Source organism: Muntiacus reevesi, chromosome 9 (assembly GCF_963930625.1).
Source record: "Muntiacus reevesi chromosome 9, mMunRee1.1, whole genome shotgun sequence".
In the NCBI taxonomy this organism is placed as follows: Eukaryota; Metazoa; Chordata; class Mammalia; order Artiodactyla; family Cervidae; genus Muntiacus; species Muntiacus reevesi.
The window spans coordinates 43071320-43089301 of NC_089257.1; the positions used below are offsets into that span (position 1 = coordinate 43071320).

Below are 17982 nucleotides of genomic sequence, written 5' to 3' on the forward strand. Positions count from 1 at the left end.
AGTTAGGGAGGGGAGGTATGGGGGGAAAGGCACAGAGGGTAAGATACGGTGTGAACAACCACGGCTCCTACAACTGCCTCAGCTTCTCCACAGCAGCATCCACATCACCTCCTGTGGCAATGAGGGCCTGGAGATTGGCTTCAGGGTTCAGGAAGCCCATGGCCCGCAGTTGCTCTAGCTGCACCCGGAAGTGAGTCTCGGGCGTTGGCTGCTGGGGATTGGTGCCAGTCAAGGCTTGCAACATCTGGAGGAAGGAGGTGGAATGGAGGCCCAGCTCCATAGAGCCCTGCGCTGAGGGAACCTCAGGAGCTGGGGGAGGCGAAGGATCCCCAGGCACAAGGGGACTCTCTCGAGGCTCTGTATCTCCCGCCATACCTCCCAACCCTGTTAGACAAGGCATGAACCAGAGGAAGAGGCGAGGGGCTTCAGTAGCCAGGATCTGCAGACCCTGCTCGATCTGCAGCAGGGCATGCACGGCACGTGGGTTCACCATGGCTGCCTGAAGGTGCAGCAGCAGTGGCAGTTGCCAGCGCATCTCATCCTGCAGCTGTGGGGCCTGATCCATGCTGGTTGGCCTCTGAGATCTTGGATAAGCTGGTGGCGGCAGCCAGACATGCTCAGGGATTCCAACAGTAGCTGCTGTGGGCAAAGGTGGGGAAGGGACGGGTGGGGTCCTATTGGCAGCAGGCCCCAACCCGGAGACAAGATCAGGCATGTGGGTGCTATGACCAGTGGAGCCGTTCCCTGCACCATCTTGACCTCCATCTTTTCTAGCACTGCTCTCCGTGGGATACCTCAGGAAGGCTGGGCAAGAGGGCTTTCCCTTGATTGCAACTGACTCCTTGGGGAGAGCCTGGCCTGACTCAGATTCCTGGGATGAGGGTGAAGCTGGAGGAACTTGGCTTCCTGGTGGTGGAGGTGGTTCTTGGCTTGGACTGAGGGTAGATGCCATCCCCTGCAGATAGGTTCCCAGGGACTGGGGGATCTCAAGCAATTGTTGGAGGTAGTCATAGAGGCCTATATTTCCCAGAATATTGGGACCCCTATTTCTAACTTCAGATATATCCTGGTCCCCAGGCCTCCGGCCCCTCCTGCCAGCTGAGCCTGCATATGTGGAAGTCCAGGGGTTGGGGAGAGGGTCACAATTCTCTGTCCTTGAGGGTTGGCTGCTGCTGCTGGTAGAATTAGCAGTAGTAGTGGTGGCAAAGGGATTGCCCCCAAACTGCTCCTGGACTGCATTAAGCATGGGGTCCATAATATCTGTATACATGGCTCGGAGCACATTGTAACCACCCGGGATGCTCTCCAGGTTGCTGAGCGCCCGGTCCTGGCTGCGCATCATCTCTTGCATCATGGCAGGGTTACGTAGAAACTCCAGTGTCTGCCGCATGATTTCAGGATTGTTGAGAATGTGCCCAATCTCAGGGTTATGCTGGATCAGTTGCTGCATACGGGGATTGTCAAGAACCAACTGGCGCACCAGGCCCGTGTTGGACAGCAGACCCTGGATGAAGGGGTCGTCAATGATCTGAGCCACAAATTCAGGCACGGATACATGCTGCCACACCAGGGAGCTTGACTGGTCAGGGAAACCACCCAAGGTCAGGCCTAGCCCATTGAGGCCTGTGAGGACACCCAAGCTGAAGGTAGGTGGCCCATCTGCTGGGTAAATGGAGCTTGGCTGAGGGAGGGACCCAGGGCTCGGGGCTGGGGTAGGGACTGAAGCAGCTGGGCACTCGTTGACCATGGTGCGACGCTGCATCTTGATGACTAGGTGGACAGTGAGGCCATCCCGGACCCCGCACTGTGCCAGTGAGTCAGGGTCCTTGAGGATTTTGCCAGCAAAGATTAGGATCAGCTGATCAGGGTGGGCCTTAAAGCGCTGGGATATCTCTTCCTTCAGCTGCTGGATGGTGCAAGTGTCTGTAACTGAGAAATCCTCCTTGTCCTTAGGCGTCTTCACTGTCACCTTGATGAGGTGGGGATCCTGGACCAGCGCTGGGCTGCCCTGTGGCAGGGCCTCTCCACTTTTGGCCATAGTGGGCAGCAGCAGGCCCAGGTCTGTGGGGACACAGCTGGGGAGAGGGGGAGGGGGAGACAGAAATCATCCTTCTGGGCAATGGTGAAAGGAAAGGTGAGCAGGGGGAGGATCTGTGGGCTCAGGGTGGGGGAACCAGAGAGTCCACACAGAACGGGCTCTGAGGGCATGGGATAGGATGCCTTGGGAGGATTCAGGTTTGGAGAGATGTTGAGGATCATGGGAGGGAAATCTGAGGCCCTAGGAAAGAGGTTGAGAGTTGATGAATGAAGGGCAAGGGCAGCCTGAAGGACCTGGTTTGGGGAATACATACTGATCAGCTGTGGCCCCGTCCTTCCTCTTAAATAGGACTCCAAACTGCCCTCATCTTGCTGAACAGCCACCCCTGAAGCCTTCTACACCAGAACCCACTCTACCGGGTCACCTCTGTGACCTCAGCACTGACATCATGGTCTCACACAATGGATTCGTGAGACTTCTCCAAGGTACTTGGGATTCCTAGGGGCTTCATCTCCCCCCACCCTTCAACTCTTCTACTTCCTTTATATCAATTGCCTTCTTTATAGTGAGGGTTCTGGGCTGACCCTTCACAAGCCAAGTGTTCTGCTTTCACACAATCTGGTAGGTGGTATGTGGATACTCAGACAGGGATTGGGCAATTAAGAAAGGCTTCTTGAGCCCTTATGTCCCCACGAAGACCCCAATTCAGCTACTTGCTAGTTGAGCCTCTTCTTGGCATTCTTATATTCCTATGTCCTCTCTGATTCATCATTAGTCATGATACATCAATCAACATATTGACTTTCTGATGAGTAGGATGTAGAGTATGAAAGAGAGGTTCAGGATGAAATAAACTTTTATTTTTTGTTGGCATAAGGAAAATATCATCTGAGACTGAGAATAGATATTAAAGGGCTGTTGAAGGTTTTAGAAGAGCATAAAAGGTATGAAATAATCATCTCAAAGAATAAGGCTAGAGCATTGGATCTCCAAGTGTGGTCCTTAGATCAGTATCATCAGCATCACCTGGAAATTGTCAGCTATGCAGAATTTGGGGCTTTCCTGCAGATCCACAGAATTGGAAACCCTTGGAATGAAGCTCAGAAATTTGTGGGTTTTAACACACCCTCCAGGTGATTTCTGATGCAGATTCTAGAAAAAAGCATTAAAATAAGAAAATGTATTAGGCATACAAATGGACCAACTAAAGCCTTGGTAATAAATTTAAAGAAGACTAGTCAGTACCGCTATATGATTTTCTGTGCCTACACAGAGATTAGGTAGGGTTGGATATAACTGTTATAACCTTTGTGAGTTTGCCAGGTGGGTGTTATATCAGAATAATTATGATAGACTGAGTAGTGTTGAAGCTAGAAAACTATGTTTGGGAACCTAAAGTAGGTGCATGGAGGACATGTATCCTGATTCTAAGTCCACAGAGAATGAAAGAAAGAGTCATCACTGCTGGAGAAGCAGTCTTCTCAGTGAAAACCCAGATATTAGTCACAGCAAAAAGGTGAGGGAACATTGAGAGAGAAGGTTGTAGGTATGAGTTTCACTGTTGCTACATTGCATCCTAAATGGTAGGGTGGGAAAAACTGACAAGTGGAAACTGAGTCAGATGAGGGAATTTCAGAGCATATTGAGAGAATCAGGAAGATAATCTGGAGAATTTGGGCTCCTTATGTAAACTGAGGATAAAAGATTTAATTGGATTAATAGAGAGATCTTAATGGGGAGGTGAAAAATCTGTTTCTAATTATAGTTTTCTTTCTTGAGGGAACTTCTCTGTGGCTCAGATGGTAAAGAATCTGCCTGTAATGCAGGAGAGCCGGGTTTCATCTCTGGGAGAAGGAAATGGCAAATCGTTCCAGTATTCTCAGTTAGATTGGAACTTGCCCTGCATTTCTCCAACTCTGAGTCTTTGTCACTCAGTTGTGTCTGACTCTTTGTGACCCTTTGGACTATAGTCCACCAGGTTCCTCTGTCCAGGGGATTTTTCAAGCAAGGATCCTGGAGTGGGTTGCCATTTCCTTCTCCAGGGGATCTTCCCTACCCATGGATTGAACCTGCATCTCCTTTGTCTCTTGCTTTGCAGGCAGATTCTTTACCAACTGAGTCAGGTTTTCCTGATGGCCCAGATAGTTAAAGAATCCTCCTGCAATGACGGAAACCCTGGGTCAGGAAGATCCCCTGGAGAAGGGAACGGCTACCCGCTCCAGTATTCTTTCCTGGAGAATTCTATGAAGAGAGGAGCCGGCTGGCCACACACAGTCTGTGGGTCACAAACAGTCAGACATGACTGAGTGACTATCTCTTCACTTCATTTCTTTGACCTGTTTCTTTTTGATAGGTCATGGTGGTGGAGTGGGATCTTTGTCAGCAGATTTACTGAAGCACTGGGAGCTTAATGGAGCTTCCGTTACTCTTGCTGATGGTTACATCGGGGCTGAAGGATGGGTGACCTGTGAAGACCACACAAATATGAATATCCCTCACCTCATCCTCTGCTCCTGCCCTAGTCCCAGACACATGTCTCTCACATGCTAGAACTAGTGTTCCTGCTTCCAGCTTTCTCTTCTCCAACAGTATTCCCCTCTCAGCAGCCAGACTGACATATTGAACTACTCTATCCCTTTGCTAAAATCTAGCAATGATTTTCTTGTGTATTCATAGTAAAATCCAAAGTGATCACCAGATCTACAAAGCTCTTCATGATTTCTAATAATTCTCTTTTCTCCCTCATTTTTAAGTTCATTCCTCTCCAGCTACACCATCTCTTGTTCTTCAAACACAACAAGAGTACTCTTATCTCACAGCTTTTCCTCTTATACAGCCTTCTCTGCCTGGAACATTGCCTGGAATTGTATGTTTTGCTCTCTCAAGTCCTTGTGATTTCTACTCAACTGTCTCCTTTCAGAGAGGCCTTCCTTGATGATCCCCCATTTAGAACAGCTTATCCACTGCATTTTTCTTTATGGCACGTATCAACACCTCATGTAGCTATACATTCAGCTGAATTTCCTAGAGTAGCAAATGGCAACCCACTCCAGTATTCTTACCTTGAGAATTCCATGGACAGAGGAGCCTGGCAAGTTGTAGTCCATGAGGTTGCAAAGAGTTGGACACCACTGAACACACATACATGTAGTTCCCTCTTTTCATATGAGTATGTTATGACTGTCTTCCCTACATGTGGGTCTGTTTTGGGTCTCTAAGTATTTATGTGCAACTGTCTATACACATGATTATGTGTACTGTGTGGTGGCTTTATATGCCTTATATATGTGAATCTTTGGCTGTTAGCCATGTGTGCATATGTGTTTGAGATTATATGTGCATGTTCTTGAATATATGAGCATGACATGATGTCTGTACATGTAATTCTGTGGGTGCAGATATATGCATGTGATTGTGTGTGTGTGTGCTCATGCATGTATGATACATGAAGTAGAGTTATTACACATTGACAATTGCCTTTTTTGGGGGAAAAAAATGGCAAACTTGAGATGGGGTCAAGTTGATGTAGCCATTTTATTGACAGATCTCTCAGCTATGGCCAATGGTCTATTATTCAGTAAAGAAAGCACTGTTTGGTTTTCCCCGTTCTAGGACTTCTCCTGAAGCACCAGAAGCACCAGAAAAGATGAAGGCAGATGAGGTAGTCAAATGGGTTGGCAGGCAGGTAGCAAAGCAAAGAGGTAGACCCAGTGGTTAGGATCCCTGGGATCTTCTGAGCTTCTGGATGGCAGCACTGGTGTCTCCCTCAGTGGCAATGAGGGCCTGAAGATTGGCATGATGATTTGCAAATCCCAGGGCCTGGAGATATTCCATTTGCTTGCTGAAACGAGTCTCAGGGGTTTGTAGAAGGTGGGAAGGGTCTCCAGCTAGGGACTGTAGCCTCTGTAGGACTGTTCCCGATTTTGGACAGGACTCAGGTCCTTTAGGCTCAGCCATATTGGGCATATCCCAGGCCCAGGGTACGGGGTCAGGGTAGCTGCAGCTGGGTGCAGGAAGCCAGCCCAGGCCCCATAAGTAGGAGGCAACCCAGGGTAGAAGAATAGGAGCCTCAGTGGCCAACAGCTGCAGACTCTGCTCAATCTGCAGTATTGCTTGTGATGCTTTAGGGTTGGCTAGAGCTATAAGCATATCAGAAAACTGAGTCTGCTGCAGAAATGCAGGCAGTTGCTGCCTCCACTGTTCACTCAGCTGGGGCACACTCATGAACATCATCTGGGCTGCCAGGGAAGGGTTGTTCAAAAGCAGTTGCATCAAGCTTCTTGTGATCTGGGAGCTGGTCTGCTCATTTGACTGCTGGAGATCATCTAATTTCTGGTTAGAGCTATCATTAGAAATGGTGGCATCTTTGTCTTCTGCCTGGGGCAGCTGGTTGAGCTCTCTGCTAGGTAAGTCTGGTATCCCAATTGGCTGCTCCACTGCACAAGTATGACTCTGACCATTAGTGGAGTTAGAAGTACTGGCCCTGGAAGTATGATTTGCCATGTTGGGGGTAGAATTGGCTGAAGTGATTGAAGATACACCTCGAGAACTAGCATGGATGACTCGGGCTGTAGGGGGCTGTGGGAGATGTTCCTGCCGTTCCTGGGATGGTGGTGGAGACAGGAGTGAAAACTGGACTTGCTCTGGCACTTGTCCTCCCAGGAGAGCTGTGAAAATGTTGCCCCCAAATGGATTTTGTGCGCTGTTGAGCATCTGATGATTGAAATCAGCAGAACTCTGACCAGAGGCATTGTCCCATCCTGGGACAGTCTCTAAGCCTACATATGACTGTGGGTTTGGTGGGCTCTCAAGATTCTGTGCAGGTTGCTGGATCTGCATTATCTCTTGAATCACTGCCAGGTTCCTGGCCAACTCCAGAGTCTGCCACAGGATCTCAGAATTGTCAAGGATGTGTGAGACCTCTGGGTTCTGCTGCATCAATTGCTGCATGTCTAGGTGTTCTGAGATGAACTGTCTCATGAAGTCTGTGTTGGACAGGAGTTGCTGGATGCTAGGATTCTCCAGTATCTGTGCTATGCGCTCTAGACTACCCACCTTCAAGTCCTGGGTATGCACCTTGGGTGCATCCTCTGAGAGAGCTGACTGCACTGGGGTGTAACCCACACCCGCAGATCGGTATTCCCCACTGCTGTTTCCTTCGGTGTTTTTATCCTGGTGGCAGGGTTTATTGGTTGACAGGTCCCGGGAGAAATGGGCTAGGGATCTGGAGCCGTTTTTAGACTTGATGACCACATGGATGGTGTGACCGTTCAGGATGCCCCTCTGGCTCAGCACATCATGGTCTTTGAGAAGGCGGCCCATGAAGACAAGCACTAGTTGGTCCATTTGGCATTTAAAGTGAGCCGATAGCTTCTCCTTGAACTGCCTCACCGAGGTATCACTGGCTATCACAAAGTCTCCCTGCTTGCCTGGTGTCTTCACTATCACCCGAGTGACACCCAGAGAAATCTTCTTCTCTGCAGGCAGCCCTGAATGATGCCCACACTGGGCCATCCTGGGTGTTCGAGCGATGACATGTGGCATGGACCTTAGAGGGTGGGCAGATGGGGTGGAAGCAGGGGCAGAGGGGTGAGGGCGGGCAAATACTTCCTCTGGCCTCCGTTTCAGGTGTCGCGTTCTCAGGCCACAGGCTGGTTTCCTTGTTGCCCCAAAGGGGATGGGTGACCAGACTGGGGCCAGGTATTTTGTGATGTTGTACCCCCACCCCAGTTCTCCAGATAAGGCCCAGCTGAGGCCCGTAGTGGCTACTAATTCATATTTGATATAAGGTAGGCTAAGTGGTGATCACTCATGCCAGGGCCCCCCTCCCCCGGCCCCACCCACCAAAAGCACAGCTCTTGAGAAAAGGGATATTGTGATGTCAACCCAAGCCTCACAGTCTCTGGCTGAACTAGTTGGGAAAGGAAACCTATCTGGGGAGTCTAGGTCTTCATAATAAAAGAAAATAAGATGCTTTTACAGGAAATAGAGGGCAAAGTTCTCAGAATATAACTATTAAAACTACAGACTGCTTAGTCAAGGCCGCTCAGTCGTGTCCAATTCTTTGCAACCCCATGGACTGTAGCCTACCAGGTTTCTCCATCCATGGGATTTTCCAGGCAAGATACTGGAGTGGGTTGCCATTTCCTTCTCCAGGAGATCTTCCCAACCCAGGGATTAAAACTGGATCTCCCACATTGTAGGTAGACGCTTTACCATCTGAGCTATCAGGGAAGCTCTCATTAAGGGGGAAATTTGTCTGTAAATCAAGAGGTGAGCATAGAGTTGACTTAGCAGTGAAATTCCTAACAGGGCAGGATTAGGCATCTAAAAGCCAACATCTTTTATTTTTTATTTGGCTAGCATATGAATTTTCTGTTAAAGGATATATTAAAACATTTTTATGTTTATTGATATTTGGGTATGGATGGAAATATTGTATATGAAGAGTGGGAATGCATGTCTAATTTGGATACAATATTTGTAAATGTATGTATATGTGAAAGTGTAAGCATGAGACTGTGTGTGAAGTATTCTGGTATCCTCTGTGTGATTGAGAAGAATTCAGGGTCTAAAATCTTGAACATTCCATGTACCTGCATGGACAGGAGGTACATCATATCGTCATCAGACAACATACATCAGATAAGTACAAGCAGACAGTTTTGGCCTGAGCAAAGAAACTAATGACAGTCAGCCAGCAGACTTTCTGCTATCATATCAAATGATTCCTTATATAGGAGGTCTGGACCTTTAGCCCAATCCATACCAGAGTTCTTCACGTCTCAGCCTTCCATTGCTTAATTCCTAGAGCAGGATTCAGGTCTAAGGCCCTCGCTCAACTGCATTCAAAGTGAAATTAATCAGGGCAGTGAAACATTTTCACACAAAGATACTGCCTTTTTTCTCCCCAGGTACAGCATAGGAGGTCGGGGGTAAGATAAGAAACTTCCACATCTCACTTTAATAATCAACTCCCTTGTATCTTCAGCACTGGAACCAGAGGATCTCAGCCTCAGGCATAAAGAATTCTAAACCTAGCTCAACAGACTCCTACAACTGAAAGAGTTGTAATCACAGTTTTCAAAACTATGAAAATTTATTTTAAAAACTATGAATCCAGCTCCTCCACTAGGTTTCTGGTAAAGAGGGGTAATATTGCCCAACTAATATTTCATTTCCCAATGACACTTCAATCAGATCGCCCCAGATCACTATTAAAGAGAACTTAAATGTGCTGATTGAGGTATTTATTGTCAAGAACTAACTAGATATAATCAATATATCCCAATCATTAGAGCTGATGACCATTTTGAGGAATGGTCCACCTGGAGGGTGAGGAGAAGGCCACACTTCTATAAATCCTCTGCCCTGAGGTCTCAGGGACTGGAGGGTTTTTTCAGTTTGACAGCTTTGGGAGGTGCTCAAGCCCCAAAGGGCAGTTTGGTTGGTGGTCTTGGTAACCTATGCTGCAGTTCCAGGAAGCCGAGGTCATAAATAATCAGGAAACCATCACTGTAGACATAGAACCTGTGACCAGAAGGTTAGTAATTAATGCCTTATGGTGTTTCCAGCATCTTATCCAGCATGATGCTGAGACGGCACTCCCGCTCTGTGGTGGTACCAAAAGCATAAAAAATCTCCTCCCGGCCGGTGCTCAGTAAGGCATTTAGCACCCTGCAGGCCACAAAGGTCCCTAACGTGACTGGCTTATACTGGCTGGTGTGCCAGGTTTTCTCTACCTGTAGAATGCTGGCATTGAAACGACTCACACCAGGTAACCCACGGCCACCTCGGTGGCATAGGGCACCCACAGCCCCTTATCATCACTCGCAAAATATAAATCCTCCCAAGGCACACCCACATATGAGAAGAAGCTGTTGTAGGTGGCACCGGACAGCAGACACGGTAGCATCAGGGTGTTAGAAGAAAGGCCCACCTTGGCCATGTCGGCTGTGCCATAGGAGTTAAAGTACATGAAGTTCTTGTACAAAGTATTGCCACTGCCTTCGCCGTAGCCCATTTTCCTCTCCTCATAGTTCTGCAGCAGCACCAGATCTTCGCAGGATTTGTATAGCCAATAGTAGTCAAAGCACCTAGGCCAAGCCTCACACCAAGATCATCAGGGTTAAAAAAGGTTTTTAAAAAAAGAGAGAGAGAGAAGCCGGGGACTTACCTGGTGGTCGAGTGGTTAAGAATCTGCCTTTTAATGCAGGGAACATGGGTTTGATCCCTGGTCAGGGAACTGTGATTCCACCTACCCCAAGGCAGCTAAGCCTGTGCACCACAACTTCTGAGCACAAGCACCACAATGGAAGATCCCAAATAAGACTTGATGCAACTAAATAAATAAATAAAATACTAAAAATAAAAAGACCAAGTGAGTGTCCTAACAGTCGGAGCTTTGGGAGTCAACCAGAATTGACTTGTAATCTCTCTTCTTTTACTTACAATATATTATGACAACATATATCTGTAAAAAAAAAAAAAAAAAGAAATGTGGTAACAGTAATAGTATTAAAATCAACTGCAATGATGCCCAGTGGGCACTATACATGCATTATCTCATTTAATTATAGTAAAAGCACTGTAAGGAGAGTTTAAAGAGCCCGGGGTATAGAAAAATTTGTTCTTGAGATAAGACCAGGCTGGGGATACAACTGCTTTGGATTATGATGGGATTAGAAATTCCAGACAGTGGGTTTATGAAGGAAGCTTGGGGCAGTCTGCACCACCCATAACCCATGAAAGGAGCTTTAGGAGGTGACCTGTCAGGCCTTGGCTAAGACTATCCAGGGGCATACTTAAAATAGAAAGAGGAAGCTGAACTGGGGCTACAAAGAAACCTGTTAGGGTATAGTAGGACTCCTTTGGAATAAACCTGATTGCAGAAGAGAAATTATCCTGGACTCACCTGGCATCTGCACCCAGAGGGGCCACCCAGTAGAAGGAAGAGTTTGGGCTGGATATTGAGTCTCGGCCCCAGGCACTTGTCTTGTACAAGAAATCTCTCCAATTAAGCTGTACCACAAGGGGTTTGACAGACTTCTCTCATAGTTCAGTTGGTAAAGAATATGCCTGCAATGCAGGAGACCCGGGTTTGATTCCTGGGTTGGGAAGATCCCCTGGAGCAGGAAATGGCAACCCACTCCAGTATTCCTGCCTGGAGAATCCCATGGGCAGAGGAACCTGGCAGGTTAAGGCCCATGGGGTCACAAGAGTCAGACACGACCTAGTGACTAAACCACCACCACAAGGGGTTTGCTGACTTTCTGGAGGCCTCTGTGGGCACAGGAACCTAGAGAAGAGTTCAGGTAAGGTATGAACTAGGAGTGAAGCATATAGCACACCGGAATCAGACTATGAAAGTATCAAAACTACGTGTGCATTTGAGTGGGTGTCCATATACTTGAATGCATTTATATGTGTAGAAGAGAAATGATTTGCAAGAATAAAGTTTAGTGTGTATGTCTGATTGCTGTACTGTGCTTAGTCACTCAGTTGTGTCCAACTCTTGATTATGGGTGCATTTATATGTCTGTGTATGGGTATGCTTATGTTCAAGAGTGCATCTGTCTCAGTCTGCATCCTTTTGAGACATACCAAACAAGGAAATGAAAGCTTTATTCTCCATCAGGATCTTTACTGCCCACCTTTCAGCCCCCTCAGTACACCATAGTGAACCTGGCATCCCCAACTCTGCTCTTGGGGTCAGGAGACCTTGGGAAATTCAGTCTGAGGCCTCACTAGGGTGCAGGGGTGAACCAAGGTGTCTGGAGGTCTTTTCTTGTTCCTTCTCACTCTCACACTCCCTTAGCTGGCTTTCAAGGACATCCATGTCTTGGTGGACAACATGAAAGGTTCACTGGTCAGAGTCAGCCAGATCTGAGTGTGAGGTTGACATTAGCTACCTGTGGAAATGCAAAGCCAGGGATGTGGGTCACAGAGTGTTACTCAAAACTGAACTCAGTTTCCCTTCTTTCTCAGCTCAGGGTTTTCTTCCCCAGAAAGAAGAGATTTTGGAAATTGGCAGATTCTTGAGATTAGATAAAATGGAAGGCTGTAGAGGCAACAAACATTTATTCATCCATCCACAAACTTGGCTCTCCAGATGATAGAGGAGATCCCTAGTCCCACCCACTTCTCCCCTGACTTTAAGCTGGATCACCAACTCCTGAGCTCCCTCCAGCTCCAGGCACAGCAGAATGAAAGCTGGAGTCTCACAGCAGGCAGCAAGGGCAGCAGGATTCCTGGGTTCTAGGATGTGGTTCATCTCCAAGACCTGGTTACTCTAATCTTCAGTGGCAAATGCATTCTCACTGACCTGGACATGGGGGAGTGAACACTGTGGCTCATCCTCCTGGTGCCACACAGTCTACAAAATACCCTCATATCTGCCACCTAATTTGCTTCCAATAAGAGCCCTTGAGGTGAGCCCAAGGTGCTATCCCCATCTCATAGCTGAGGACACTCATATTCTTTTCACCGAAAAAGAAAAAAAGCTCTTGCTCCTGCACCACCCACATTCTCTCTTCTTTTTTTTTTTTTTTCTTTTTTTTATTTTATTTTATTTTTTTCCCCCAGTGGATTTTGTCATACATTGATATGAATCAGCCATAGAGTTACATGTATTCCCCATCCCGATCCCCCCTCCCACCTCCCTCTCCACCCGTTCTTTTATCTGGCTATGGCCCCACTCTCAGAAATGCACTGACTCGTAGCTTGCACTCTGATCCTATTCCAGCCTTTCCCAGAAGGTCCACAAGTAACCACTACAGAAAGCGACTGCCAATATCACATTGCTGATGCAATATTTTTATTCACTCATCCTCACAGCATCAATTCCAAGCTCACTGGCCTGGCTCACAAGTCTCTTGATATATTGCCCCTATTTTAACTTTTCAGCTCAAACTTTCTTGTCTCCCATGTCTCCTGCATTACAGGCAGATTCTTTACCATCTGAGCCATCAGGGAAGCCCCTCCTTTGTACTGGTCCTTCCATTTCCATGTCTCTTCTTGTTCTATAAGCTCTTTCCATTTCCCAGTGGATTCTAGCCATTAATTTATTCATTAACATAGAAAGTACTTCTTGCATAAGCCTTTCTATAAAATACGACCAGTGAGGATCCCAAAACAGAACTCAGGATCCATCCTCAGCTCTTCCTCTATCATCCAGGCTCATACCCATGCTGGATGCAGGAGATCCATGCAGGAGAGGCTGTGCTTGTATAACTTAGAGTTTTGCAGCCCCAACTCAGGGCTCCAGCACTCACCTTGGACAGCTCCTGCTCATACATGCCCATAGCTTCTGGGCTGTACTTTGTAGCTGCTCCAGCTGCTGCAGGGGGGTGAGGTAGTTCGACAGCTAAACCACACCATGGCATGAGCCATCCTCATCCACGCAGACTGGTATACTACTCAGCCATTGTAAAACATGGCCACTAGTGCATTAAACATAAAAAAGTGGGAGAGAAGGCTGACCCTGCTCTGAAGTGCCTGAGACCTTTCTCTGCAGTGGAAGTTGCTCTTGACTATCTAGGCATCCTTCTGTCATGGGTTTGAGAGGTCCTTGCCTTGATTTCTTGGAATTAAAGTGCAGTTCCCTTCCAGCTTTTATTGGTAGGGCAACCCACACCCTACTTCATGTACTGGCTGGATCTTCACGTAATGGAAGCAGACTTTTTCCTGATGCTCTGTAGTTGAGTGGAAAACATGTCTAAAGAAAAGTTTTAGGGGACCAGTATGAGAGAGTCAATTTCTAGACAGGTTGATAAGAAGTCTGGGGTCCCCAAGGTGGAGAGAGGGGTCTGGGGCTCTCAAGGTGGATAAAGGGATAGATAAGCCCAGAGCTGTTGATTGCACAACAAAACAACTCACCTTGCTCAAGGATATGTTTCCCCTTAAACTCTGTACCAGTGATTATATGACAACAATGTGTCCTGCTCAAGGACATTTTTCTTCTTCTTAAGAACCTTCTGAATAATCCTGTCATCTTCAAGCACATGTTGTGTGAGGGGGTCTGGTAAGGTCTTTCTATTGTTAGTTCTAATCCCATTATCTTAAAATGTATATTGTGGGAGTGGGTCTGGTAAAACCTTTGCAAACTTAAGACAGTCTTTTGATTTACTGTAATAACCAATTTAAAAAAGTATATAGCTCCCTTGCTAAGACTAGCAAGGGAGGTACTCTCTGGCCCCCTTTTTATGTCTATATCAGAAGCTTTCTCTGTCTCTTTTCATACTTTAATAAAACTCTGCTACACAAAAGCTCTTGAGTGACCAAGTCTGGTCCCTGGTCCTGAAGCTAAGTCTTCTTCTTCAAAGATCATGAATTGGACACCGTTCACCGAAAGTTATCACGTGTAAGGGCTTCAGCAACCCCATTATAGAGTTTTAGTACATTTCCACAAGTTCACTTTGTCTTGAAGGTGGCAGGAGTTCTATATTGTCAAAGGAGGAAAGTGAATATTAATAGCACCATGGGGCACCAGAGTCTTGCAACACTTGGCATTCACAAGAAGGTGACAAGGTATGACTTGTAATTGACGTTGTATAGCTGAATGAACTGAGGTGCTGAGAATCTAAAAAGCAGCTTTACTAAGCCACATGATTAGTAGGTGACCAGCCTACAAGTGCCCCCAGGTCTAGGCCCTGTACTTTTACTCCTGAGGAGCAGAGCTCTGACCTCTGTTAAGGGAGGTGTGTGATGTACCAGACATGGTGAGTGTGGGAGGCAGCTCTCTTGCCTCAGCAGAACAGGGAGAGAGGAGAAGTTTCTAGTGATGAGAAATGCGTATCTAGAGGTCTTCTCTCCCTTGCCTATCATCTTACTTACATTGTCACTGAGAGTCCAAACCCACTGACTCCAGAGCCAGTTCAACTGGGTTCTACATCTGGCTCCATGACACTGTGTGAATCACTTAGTTTCTCTGTGCTCCAGTCCTTCTGTGTAAATGAGGATGGTTACTTTTATTTTAAGAATTATAAATGTATGTAAAGACTATGTTTGTTGAACTGCCATATGACCCAGCAGTTTCACTACTGAACATATACCCTGAGAAAACCATAATGCCAAAAGACACATTTACTCCAATGTTCACTGCAGCACTGTTTGCAATAGCCAGGACATGGGAACAACCTAAATGTCCATTGACAGATGAATGGATAAAGAAGGTGTGGTACATATATACAATCAATACTACTTAGCCATAAAAAGGAACAGTGTTGTGCCATTTGCAGAGACATGGATGGACCTAGAGACTGTCATACGGAATGAAGTAAGTCAGAAAGAGGAAAACAAATATCATATATTGACACATACATATATGGAATTTAGAAGAATGGTACAGATGAACCTATTTCCAGGGCAGGAATAGAGACATAGACATGTGGAGACAATGGGGGAAGGGGAGGGTGGGACAAATTAAGAGATTGGGATTGAGTAAATACACTACCATGTGTAAAATAAATAGCTAGTGGGAATCTGCTACATAGCCCAAAGAGCTCAGCTCTGTGCTCTGTGATGATCCAAAAGGGTGGGGTGGGGAGGGGGGCCATCTCAGATGGAGAGTATACATGTATATATATAGCTGATTCACTTTGTTGTAGAGCAGAAGCTAACAGCAGTGTAAAACAGGTATACTCCAATTAAAAAAAAAAGTATCTGAAGTCATTTATGTTAGTTATTATAATTCCCTATGTTCATCTCTCCAGTCTCACTTTGAAGCTAGATGGACCAGCACTGGATGGAAGACTCTTTCCCAAATTGTTGGTTAGGCCTGTGGTGCCAGCTGGAGCTTCCTTACAGAATCTTTAAAAATTAACATGTGTGACCACTGCTCTCTGAATAGTAACACCCAAAGCTTCTATGGTCTTGGTAGTTAATCTGGCTATGTCTTCAGCTTATAACCCTAGCGCAGTAGCTTTGCTTTTTCAGATAATGAAGCAGAGGGTACATAGCCTACAATAGACCAGGGAGCCTCCTTTATGTCCAGCATCCTGAGCTCAGGGAAGGGGTGGCAGACCTCTGCAAGAGACAGGGCCTCAGAAAATGGCAGGGGTACACAGCAGAATCCTTCTCTCTGTCCCCTCCCTCCTTGTTTCCCTCTCTCACCCTGTGCCCACCCAAACCAAGGGATAGTCAGAGCAGGCAGGGTATCTCATACCCCTTCCATCTGTCCCTAGGTCTCTCAGCCTTCACTTTCTCCCACAAAGCTTCTTGAAAAGGTTCAGAGCAATGAAGAAAGCGATCCTAAAGCATAACCCTGTCTCTACTTGCTCATGACGTTCTCCCCTCCACTTATACTTGAGGCTGTCCTGGGGACACCTGCGGCTGCCACAGCATCATGGTCAGGAGGGCTGGGATAGGCTGCATCTTGCATTAGATGTAGAAGTGGAGTAAGACCTTTGAACTTCCCCAGACTCTATCTCTGGTCAGAGTAGACAGTAAACCCCTCCAGAAGGAGGGGTCCAGGTTTGGGCATCTGAAGGCACTGAGAGTAAGTGAGGGTGTGGGGAGGATCTGGGGGTAGAGTGTGGAAGAATGGGGCTGTGACAGCCAGACAGGTGCCTCCATAGATAGGGTGGGAGTGAGTTCCTCACTACACATATGGTCTTTCTCATCCATTCCAAGTTGAGATCTGCCCAGTCCTGCTGGGCCCTCCTGCCCAAACAGATTAAGGCAAACCTGAGACATCTTGTGGGGGCCTTGAGATGGGTTCTTTTCAGAGGAGATTATGGTCTTCCTATTGACTTCATTTACTTAGCCATGCACTCTTGGATGAGGGCCAAGCTGTACGTCTGGGAAGACTGTTTTAGCTTATGGAGAAACCACTTCCCCTTTTAAGAAAAGGATCCAAGAGCTTAGGTGAATGTATAACTCCAGAAAGACATGCCCAGGGCTCTGCTGGGAAATCTTCAATGAGGGATCATACCCCCAATCTCACTTACAGATCATCATCCTCTGGCTCTCTGACCAAGGCCAGGGATCCATCTTCCATCAACTCCCCTGGCTGGGCCTTGCTATAACCATGGGGTCCAGAGGGACCATAGAGGTTAGGGAGATAAAAGAGAAATGCGTTGAAAGCTCTAAGTTGCACGGAGTGGGAAACCTATCCAGAATCAGTGTCCAGGTAGATGTTAAAAGAGCTCTGGGGAGGAAAGAAAAGTGGAAGAAGAAATCGCTTGTGAAATAGGACAACGTGTGCCGCTGGGTCATCTCCCTATATTTAGTCAATTAAAACTGATGTGTGGTACTGGATAGAAAAGCAGGAGAAGCCTCTGAGTAAAGTGAAGAAACACTTTAGGAAGACAGCCACAATATTGTCCATTCCCTTCTGCCCCCAGAGACAATGTCTCTCAAGATTTAGATATGAATCACCCAGGTCAGAAACTGTGTCGGTTTTGAGTTGAGCTCTATTTTATTCCTGTTGTGACATTTCCCCAGCTTCCCCCAACTTCATCCCTTCAGCCAACACAGAGTTCCTGCTCAGCGTCACACCTTGTACACAGGCCCCACTCAGAGCCACCTTTCTTTCACTCATCTGGTTCTGGATGGACAGAGTGATAGAAAAAGACAAGACCCTGATGACCAGCCTGAGTCCTGGGCCTCCCTGTCTGCCACAATCCAGGCCCAATGTGCGCCATGCATCTATGGAGACCACACAGGGTTAGAAAGAGGAGGAACAGTCTTGGCGCGGAAACCTCAGGCCGGGAGAGCTCAGTTCAATTGCCCTCAGTAGCACCCGCTCTCCCTTTATGGGAAGAGGGCTGGGGTGGGCATAGCGCCCCCTAGCGGCCGATGATGGAGACGCCTTGCTTAGAGCTCGGCCCTGATGGGTTCTGCAGGCCAGCTTGACCAACTGAGGGAAAATGCTACAGAAAGCAGGGTGCTCATTTGTTCCCGGGGGAGGCCCTCTCAGGGCCCACATCCCTCATTGGTCCTAC

General features: G+C 47.1%; 2 protein-coding genes across 2 annotated transcripts; both read right to left on the minus strand.

Annotated features, from left to right (window-relative positions):
• Positions 1–228: 228 nt before the first annotated feature.
• UBQLN3 (ubiquilin 3) lies at positions 229–2038 on the minus strand. The gene is given in 2 exon segments (XM_065945000.1): positions 229–255; positions 257–2038. Coding segments are annotated over 2 exon segments (1809 nt in total).
• Positions 2039–5752: 3714 nt separating this feature from the next.
• On the minus strand, positions 5753–7582 carry UBQLNL (ubiquilin like). Its single transcript, XM_065946058.1, has one exon. The coding sequence runs from the start codon at positions 7580–7582 to the stop codon at positions 5753–5755; it is 1830 nt and encodes a 609-aa protein (XP_065802130.1).
• Between the last annotated feature and the right edge of the window lie 10400 nt (positions 7583–17982).

Coding starts and splice junctions, on each gene's coding strand:
- UBQLNL (XM_065946058.1), bottom strand. CDS start 7,582: ATGCCACATGTCATCGCTCGAACACCCAGGATGGCCCAGTGTGGGCAT.